At 42.4% G+C, this 10,283-nt stretch overlaps 1 protein-coding gene across 2 annotated transcripts in view; it reads left to right on the top strand.

The window, feature by feature from the left end:
- Positions 1-9,162: 9,162 nt before the first annotated feature.
- Positions 9,163-10,283, top strand: part of pclob (piccolo presynaptic cytomatrix protein b) — a 43,721-nt gene continuing 42,600 nt past the window's right edge. For both annotated transcript variants that reach the window (XM_085914905.1, XM_085914904.1), the window contains exon 1: positions 9,163-9,981. In XM_085914905.1, the coding sequence (XP_085771031.1) occupies positions 9,163-9,981 (819 nt within the window). The remainder of the gene's footprint in view (positions 9,982-10,283) is intronic.

Raw genomic sequence — 10,283 nt, 5'->3', positions numbered from 1 at the left:
TTTCTCTGGCAGAAAACTAATCCAAACTTTGAGCAGATATCAAAAATAAAAGAGATTATATAGGCACCATTGATAAGGTCTGTAGTGCACAATTTAAAGTAGACAATTATTATGAGGATGTTCTTGCCCTGGTTCAAGAAAACGAACTGTAATTAAGGATCACCACTACAATCATTGGGCAGAAGACAGCAATCTCTTTTTACTTTCATTCAGCGTTTTTTTTTTCTTACCAAAAGTGAAGGTTAAACTGAATCCAGCACCCGATTACGGCTTTGATATGCTCCACAGAAACACTATCAGCGCTCGGGCAGCAAGCTTGTCCTTCTGCATGGGACACTTGCCTCTCTGGGAAAGAGCATATTTGTCACTGGCAAACATGAACGCCGGTGCGCAAGCACACAAAATGTGCGCAAAAAGAGATGATAAAGACAATAGCAATGGGCCAACACATGTTATCTCAGTGGTGCAGCTGCTCACATCCAATACATTAAAGTGCAGTTTGAATACATCAATTTGAGTGTTTGTTTGCCTTGAGTCTAGTGAATGTCTTCTAGGAAAGGGGGTTGAAGTGGAACTGGAGCAATGATGCTTCAGTGGCCTGCTTCATATGATTTCACACATGCAGTTTTAAGTCCCAATATAGTAATAATAATGATATTAATGATAATAATAATAATAATAATATACTTCCTGTTAAAAGAATAACGTTTTCAAATATGTGTATTTTGGGTCAATTAGCAACCTGAGGAAGCCTGAGATCATCAGCTGACAGCTATAGCCAAACGTGGCAAGTGTTGACGTAAGCAAAGCACATTAAAACGTGTGGAATGAAAAGGAGCAAGTCCGACCTGAGACCATGCACCATGACTCCCACCCCCCCCCCTTTTTGCACATGTGCGTGGGCCACTCCTTACTCTTTCGATGATCTGGCATGCAATTCAGCAAGACTCCAAGTGGGTCAGGTAGCAGATGCAAGTGAGAAAGACACTCATGAAAAGAACGAGCCAAATTCCGAACCTCGGAACGCAAGCAGGTTCTCAACTGGTGGGCCGGGACCTAAAATTGGGTTGCGCACGAGTAAAAAATGACATGTATTTGTATTCACATTTTTTCGGAACAGTACTGAGGTGTACCGAGTTTCCACACATAAATCATATTATGTAGGATAAGAGTCAGGAAATGTTCCTTAATACCATTTTGGAATTGGACCAGTTCTGGTCACTAGCTACTCAAATACAATATAGTGCAGACTTTGGTTAGTCCAAGCTAACAATATGCTTCTGTCAAACTCGTTTGAAATTGTCTTTAGAAATGAAACATATTGTACAAATATTTTCTGTGGCTATTTTGGACAAAAGAATAAATGCTTTATTCTACTTAACGTTTATAAAAATAGGTCGCAAGTTGCAACAATAGAAATATGCCGGTCCCAGGGTGACCACAGTTAAGAACCACTGTTCTGTGCTCACATATGGTTAAGCAACAACTAGTCTTCCACCCTGACATTTGGATTTAGTCCTGTTTTACTCTCCTCTCTTCACTCACATCTCTTGTTTAATGATTTAATTTTGGGGGGCAAACAAGAAGAAGCCCTCCAGTTATGCTGGATATTTGCTCCAGATATTTGGCCTGACGGAACATTTAGAGGTTTATAAACTTGTATGTTTATATAATTCCAGTGTGTGTGTGTGTGTGATGTAGCCCGTGCGATTAATCTGGGTGTAATCACTACTCTTGTGACTCTGTCCGGAGGGGGTGTGGTTTTCCAGTCCTCGCTAATCCCGTCCTTTCTTCATCCCTGCATCATTGCCGTTACATCACTCGTAACGTCAACAGCTGCAACTGTAATACACCAACAGATGAAATCATGGCAAATGACATGTTCTATGTCAGATGATGTTTTCTCAGAATTTGGCAAATGTTTGTCATTCATGTTCCAAACTTTGAATGTCAGAGCTCTTCAATGGTAGATTAGCAAACCAAACGAGGTAATTTTTCTCTGTATTGTTAAATGCTTTGCTGTATTTTGGCCTGATCTAGTTTGTATTTTTTCACATAAATTACGGTAACCATAGCTGTACTCTGTGCTATAATTTCATACCTTAAGGTTAAAAAAATAAAAATATAAATATTGAATAAATAAAAAATGTATACATGAAAATAAACTGGATGTTTACACCACACAATGTTTATCATCTAATAAAATCAAATCATTTTAATGCTCCTTGTAAGCAGTGAACATGAGAGGAACTCTTAAGGCAAATGTTCACAAATGCAAGGATTTATGTGAGTGATTTGATTATACACGTTAAAGACTTTTTTCCCCCCACACGTCCTTAATAGCATCTGCAGAAATATCCATCCAAATCTTTGCAGAAGCACACTAATGCTCATTAAGTGGCCACAAAGGTGCTCCAGTGCCACGCTTAAAAGAAAGATTTGTCTCACATGTAATACATCACCTAACGCTTAAGATTAGTGTGTAAGGTTCGATTTCGGAAGTGGAAAAGTTAATACCAACACAATATTATAGGTGTGTGTGGCTGGTCCACTCGTAATAAGCCCTCCTAATAAGGCTTTTCTTTCTTTCTTTCTTTCTTTCTTTCTTTCTTTCTTTCTTTCTTTCTTTCTTTCTTTCTTTCTTTCTTTCTTTCTGGAAGGGGAAAAAGGCATCATGTGCCTCGTTTTATATACGATGCAAAGAAGAGCACGGGACTGCATGAAATTTGAAAGCAAAATATACATAAAAACATGGCCTCTTGAGGCATATTCTGAGCGTGACTGCATCCATCAGGCAGCCATAGCAGGGCCAAAGCAGCAGCAGGCTGCTGGGTGCTTCACTGGTGAATATTTGATGAGAGAATGGATCTCCTCCTTCTGCAGGTTGACTTCAGCGTGCACACACGCAGATGACACACACATACACATGCATGCACACACAGATGGTACCATTTCTCCGTCTTAATATGCCAAGCAGAAAAGGTGCTAAGAGAAGCCATAGATAAACGGCACACCTGAAAAGTAATGCTGGAACAGCCTTGTGGCCTTTGTTTTGAAATTACTGGACAAGACAGATACTTGTTCGTGTACCTACTGTAATAGGTATTGAGCAGACGAGTTAACTTTGCCACTCCGCATGAACATTTAGGCAGTGAAGTGGATTAATCCCTGATCGCATATTTTCTGCATTTCATCATCCAATTTATCGAGCACTTTCCACTCATTGGCAAAAGATAATCCGATAATAAGAACAGCGTGTGGACATGTCACCGTGCATCCATGAAGCCTTAATAAAGGCCACTTTGGGAACATGTCTGAACCGCTGGAGACTTCTTTACTTCTCTTTAATCAATGAGAGTGACGATGAGAGCTGCTCTGGTAATTTTCTCTGAAACCTGAAAGCATTTCCCCGTTCAAAAATGTGACGTATGTGTCACACTTTAATTGGGATAAACACATCACACAGGGTGACTATTAAAATGCATTTAGTCTCTCTGTAAAGCAACCGTCACTCATCCATGCCTTTTTATTTTGGGCATTTTTGACTTTCATTTTGTACTCAAAAGGCCCATTCTGAGGCCAGATGTCGCACCGCTCCTCTGTTTGCCAGCCTGCTCATGAATGAACATCAATAATTGGACTGTGGCTCCTCATTATAACCGGGTTACAGCTCACTGATTTGAGAAAGGGGGCTGTCGAGACTGAAACAAGACTGGAATAGAAGCAGAGATTAGAACTGTGCTGATGTCTCTTTAAGGATATTTTTAGCAAGGCGGACAGCCGTGGTCACTTTGAACCGATGGTGGCACGTGAGATGCTTGTGATGCTGGTGAGTGAAGGAAGGAGCTGGCGACTGATTGCCACAAATTCATGCTCTTAAAAAAAAGTGATGGTTGGGCACATGCAGACTTGGTCTCCTAGCCTAATGCTAGCATATGATGGGAAATCAATGTAAGGACTTTCGTGGTAAGCAAAATAGCCACATGAGGTGAGCTTCGTGTAAAATTTGAAACCCAAAATAGAAGATTCATCTACATTTCAATTTGACCACAAGCAATGTATTGAATATATATGAAATATCTCTACATATTTACATCAGGAACGGACTGAACGAGAACAGCGGTGCATGTGGCAGTAATACATGAATAATAAACATTATATATAAATATGTATACACCCACATGTGAACGTGATCAGGAGCAAGTAGTCAGCAGCTTTAAATATGGCCCAAAAACTTATACAGTCTGTCGCAAAAGTAACTCCCTGCATAATGCTATACGACACCACACTATGCGATTCCCTTTCCTGCACATATAAAAACAAAAAGCAGCAAATATAGTCAGCAACATCGAAGCATCAAGAGCAGTGTTACTTGTAAAGTCAAATGTGTTGACTTGGCGGGTTGGTGTGGAGTCCAAATTCGCCCCCTTGGGCTGCAGATGTAAATTTAATGACAGCGCCGAAGTGTGCCTTATCATATTACTGTATTGATTACATGCTGACAAACCCACCTTCTCCTGTCGAAACACGCAGAAGGCACACGTACCTAAAGACCTACACAGGTTGCCATCAAAAACGATGCCAGGGAAAAACTGTTTCGCCTTCCTGAAAGGTCGCCAGAGGTGAGTGCTACTAAAAAAAACATGTACAAATGTAATTGGGAATGACTTGGTTATCCAAAGTTGCATTGAGTCTTAACTTCTACAATTGCATCCAAAAGGGAAAAACCTCCATGCTGCATTACGCTCTGCTCTGTCGGCCTAATTAAAACGAGAGCGATAAGCACTGCTCGTAAGCTCTGTTTGTTTGACTGAGAGCCAGCCAGAAAGAGAGAGACAGACAGAAAGGGGAGACAGTGTGCGTGTGTGAGTCAGTGTTGAACATGCGGGGAAGAGAAAACAAAAAAGTACAAAAGTGATGGTTCCTTTCTAATGTCGGAGTGAAGGGAAGGCAGGCTTCCAAGATTGGACAGAAAATCTTGGTAAATGGCATATTCTAGCATGAGAGTTGACATTCACAACATTAGGTACACCTCTTGCTTTTTTTAGCTGGCAGAATTCCGCAAAAAATATTTTATTTCCTGACACAGTTGAATAATCAAAAACACCCCAGTTCAAAATCTAAACGATGTATATGACTGTCACTGAGGCTCGAACATAACAGGAGGGTTGAGAGGAAATAGTACCTTTTTAGTCAGCAAGATTTCCCAATTTGTTTGGTTTATAATACTTTTGTGTAAATAATCCCACCGTGGGTCAAACTGACCCTGCAACGTTATTACTGTCTCTGAAGGTTAAAGATTGTGCAGATACTTGTACAAAATGGTGAGTGCGGTAATTATATATTGCTGCTTGGGATTCCACTGTAAAAGGCTTTCTGTCCACTTGTCCTTACAATCTCAAGAGACTTTTGAAGGATAGAATCCCGTGACCGTCTACGCATGACACCGCAGTGGGAGCACGTAATTCATTCTTCTTGTTCGACTTGACGGCGCTTGAGCTATTGCGAGGGATTTAAGTGCGTGGGAGGAAAGTGGATGGCCAGAGTGCAGGTTGTAGTTTATAGGCTTTAGCCCGCGCAGCTTCCTCCCCTCCTCCCCAAAAGCCTTAACAACAACAAAAACAACAGATTTAAGTACCGTGTGATGAGGATGAGTTGGAAACTTTGCATGCAGTCCAAATTGGATGAAAATGATTTCTGACTTTTGTTCATCTTCTAATCACACAGGATTCCCACGCGTGAAAACACACACATGCGCACTTTCGCGATCTCAGTCACTCCCCCGCATCTCATTCACACTTCAGCACCAATAAAGGATGAATTCATCCATTGTGCAAATATTAACGGAAGACATACTTGCAATACAACTGTGCTTTACCATTTTATATTTAAAACACTTGAACATATTAAATATTCATAACACTGTAAATATTGCCAAAAAGTGTTGCATGTAGACACTGTTGCAACAATGCTTATGTGCTGATTGTAACAAAGCAAATTAATCTAAAACATTAAAATACAATTGACTTGACAAACTGAGCTCTTTCGAATGAGATTGGAACACAACATCAAATTTGAGAGGTGGTGAATGAAGCGTGCACTGTAAGTCATGATACATGGAGTATTTTTTACAAAAACATGCTACAGAAGAGTTTAACAATACACCTGGGAACCAACAGGCTTACAATTTTACTGAAGTCTCAGGCCTTTATTCTACTACACTGTTTTTTCCCCCAGTAAGATCAGGTGACAGTGAGCAGGTTGTCTGAGCACATCACATCTAAAACAGCCAGTGTGAAGGCCACTAAAGGTGGAGCACTGCCCTTACAGAGGTGCATTCTGCCTCTGGATATTTACTGTCTGGAACTCATATCCTCATTAAAATAAAGGGGGGTGGCTACTAAAATGCACCCTAGCAGAAAATAACTGGAAAGCTGCATGTCCAGAAATGAAAAAATGCTATGCAAGCAAAATTTGCTCACTTAACGTTATGACAAATTCATCTAATGTTGACATTTGTGTGATCATTCAGAAATTGTGTTGGCTATTCTCCAGACAGCATGTAGACATTTTGATCAGAGAGAGGGAGAGAGAGAGAGAGAGAGAGAGAGAGAGAGAGAGAGAGAGAGAGAGAGAGAGAGAGAGAGAGAGAGAGAGAGAGGAAAATATGATTTTTCTATTCTATATTGCAGTGCAGTACAATATATCAACAAACAACTGAATCAAAAATATTATTTTAGTATACTGACGTTTATTTACTACTACTACCATCACCACACTATTACCACTAATAATCATCACCATCATCATCATCATCATCATCATCATCATCATCATCATCATCATCATCATCATCATCATCATCATCATCGACATCATCTTCATCATATTTTCTAAAATTACATATGCATTGTTACATACTGTATATATTATTATTAACATTAACACCACTAGAAATAATAATAATAGATCGGTTTTATATAGCGCTTTTCTAAATACTCAAAGCCAATAAAATGAATGAATGAATGATGGTGCAGCATTGCATGCAGAATCTGAGACACCCAATACAATCTTGTGTAGATCACATCCTTCATAACGATTTCTTGACGTCGAGTTCGCGTGTCATTTATAAGATCATCACATTGCGATAGTTGCATTTCAGCAAGCTTTTCGTTTGATCACGCGAGTCACGTGGACCCAAACCCGCATGTCCCCTTTAATTTCCCTGGCCGTGCTTTGCGATCACCTGTCAGATGCAACGCATGCGCACTTTCACGGGAGGCATACCCCCCTTCTCCTCTTCTGGAGGATGTTGCTGATCATCGCTCCCTCCTTCCGCCGCTGCCTCTGTGCCCTACACCTCTCTACAGCCACGCACACGGCGAGCGCGTCGGGGAGCAGGATGGCCGTACGGATTCGATCTCACTGAAGGTAGACCCCTGCTTATCCTCCGCAAAACGGGAAGAGACTTGCCATTTGACATTGTGGCCGCGTAGGGTGAAGGATGCTGCGGGGTGGTAGGAGGATGCGCGAGTCCTTGTTTTTTTCCCCCTTTCTTTTAACACCACCCAGCATGACAGGATTTCCCTCCTCCGCTTCTTTGATTATGGCTAATTTCATGCAATCTCAAATAAAAAGTGTGGCTTCCTGTCAAGGGCATGCACACATAATTGTGGAGGATGACTCGTTCTCCATCCGTCACGCTTCACTATCTCCCACAGGCGTTTCAACATATCGTCGTGAGGTTCTTCTGTGATGTGATTTTCGTTACGCTGTGGATTGGCTGCAACCTATCATGTGTTGGGGGCGGGTGGGGGGGTTTACAGGACCAGTGCTGCAATGCAATTTGTTGTTCTCGTCATGAATACATGGACAAGGATGATGCTAGATGTTCCACTGAGAAAACGTGCACCTCAAATGGTCATTTCAAATGCATGGTGGTGCCCATGTACACATTGCCCCACGTTCCATTGGCTTTGTCAGCCTCATAATGGGCATGCGGTGGTCACCCAACCAGTTCTGACCCGCTCCATGCACAAGCAACAGTGCCAGGCTGGATTTCCAGTGGCTCGGAGTGATATGCAAATGCTCAAATCAGACATTAGTGGAGTTTGAGTGAGTGCATTTGTGCATGTGTGTGTGTACAGAATTAATCACGTGTTACGTAACAGCACGAGTGGACACCACGTAATAATGGGCATGTTAGAGGAGTTCTACTCGAGGACGATTGTGTGGCACCACAATGCGAGTGTTATTCGTGTGCTTGCTGCGTTTGTTGCAGTGAGTGGTTAAGAGACTCATCACAGTGTGGTGAATGTGGTCACAGTGTTCACCATTAATTGAAAATTCTTCATTGGGCACTGCCATGAGTGATCGGTATTTTCTATGTTGGACACTGCCAGTGGGAATTATTAAGATTCAACATACAGTGGTTCTAAAACTTTTTACACCAAGTATATAGAACCTACGCATATTATATATATAATGTATATTTTCATTTCATACCACAAGAGGAAGCTCAAGGTTTAACTAGAATGAAACTATATTTGAGATTGCAGTCCCACCATCAAACTGTCGACACTGTAAAAAAATATGACCGGGGGTACTTTGTTAAATAGCATTCTTAACTCTCCTTAAATTCCAGCAACAACTTGGCATTGCCAATTCGCAATAATAAGGGTAGGTGCCCACATCTTTTGACAACGAGCCTCGAGTTTGACACGATTGCTGTAGCGAATCCTGAGAAATCCAGTGTATTCAACATTTATGTTTCCGGTTGTTCAACATGCAGTCAAATGCACCGATACAGAGACTGAAGTGATGTTAATTTGCTTCCCTTCTATCATCCCTCCATCTTATCTTGTTCCCTGTCAACCCTGACCTTCCCCTCGCTCCTCCATCTCCCCCTCCTCCCTCTCCAGGAAATCTCATGTAGATGCCGAGCCAGAGGAGAGTCCAGGGAGCAGCAGCAGCAGCAGCAGCAGTAGCAGTGGGACTGTCGATGCTCTCTCCTCAGCACCCACTGCAGCCCCCCCACAGGTCTTGGCCGGAGCGCCAGGAGAGGAAACAGACAGTGGCTCCTGCTCTGACTCAGACACTTCTGTAGACTCCAGCTCCTACACGGAAGAGGAAGACGAGAAGGAAGACGAGGAAGATCCCGATATGTTTTCCTCCAAATTCCTCAGTGGGACCAACCCGTTGAGTGCCGTGTCGAGTGCTGTCAACAAGTTTGGTCTGTTTGGTGATGACGTGGATGGGGATAAAAAACAGAAAAGTGGAGAGCAGCAGGCAGGTGTGGGCCCAGCGAAAGGCCAACCACAACAGAAAGGACTCGCAAAACCCAACCAGGGTGCTCCTGTGCAGAGGAGCCAGCCCCCTGCAAAACAAGGGCAGCCGCAATTACACGGCAATGGACAGGCCGGACCCCTGAAACAGAATGAAGGTCAACCAAAAGGCTTGCGGCAACAAGGTGCAGCCAAGCCTGATGATCCACCGGAGGCTCATGGAGATCAATCCCGGCGACAGCAACAACAGGGATCCCCTAAACCATCCCAGCAACAATCAGGACCGCCTAAGCCATCGCCACAACAACAGCAGTCACCTAAACCATCCCTACAACAACAGCAGTCACCTAAACCATCCCCACAACAACAGGGGTCCTCGAAACTATCCCAACAACAATCAGGGCCGCCTAAACAGTCTCCGCAACAAGGATCACCTAAATTTTCCCCACAACAACAGAGCACCCCCAAAGCCCCACCAGTACAGGCCTCATCCAATGCAAGAGCATTGCAGACCGCCCAGCAGCAAGGTCCAAAAGGACCTGCCACGCCAGACCTCAAGCAAGGCTCTTCAGTTTGTCCGGTTTGCAACACCACCAAACTCAATGTACACACCAAGGAAACACCAAACCATAAAACGTGCACGCAGTGCAAAACTCAAGTGTGCAACCTGTGTGGCTTCAGCCCTCCTGACGCCGATGTAAGTATTTTATAGTTTATACCTGGACAAATACTGTCACCATCCTTGCAGAAAATGAAAGACTGCATTACAAATGCAATGTTTATCCACATTTACTGAGCTTTTTTTGGGACAAATTTAGAGAATTGACAATTCAGATTCTCATTTTCATCATTTCTTAGTTATATAACAGGAAAAAATGTTGATCGTTGTTCCCCAATTCTTTGCAAATGTTTTGTTTTGATCCAACACAAAAATAATCACTTTCACGGAGGACTACCGAAATCTGAAAATATTCATTTTATTTGACAGGTGGAAATTAT

This window comes from Syngnathus leptorhynchus, chromosome 6 (genome assembly GCF_054491065.1).
Source record: "Syngnathus leptorhynchus isolate UIUO chromosome 6, UIUO_Slep, whole genome shotgun sequence".
In the NCBI taxonomy this organism is placed as follows: domain Eukaryota; kingdom Metazoa; phylum Chordata; class Actinopteri; order Syngnathiformes; family Syngnathidae; genus Syngnathus; species Syngnathus leptorhynchus.
Note: the sequence above shows the minus strand (reverse complement) of the source record. Positions and strands in the feature narration are given on the sequence as shown.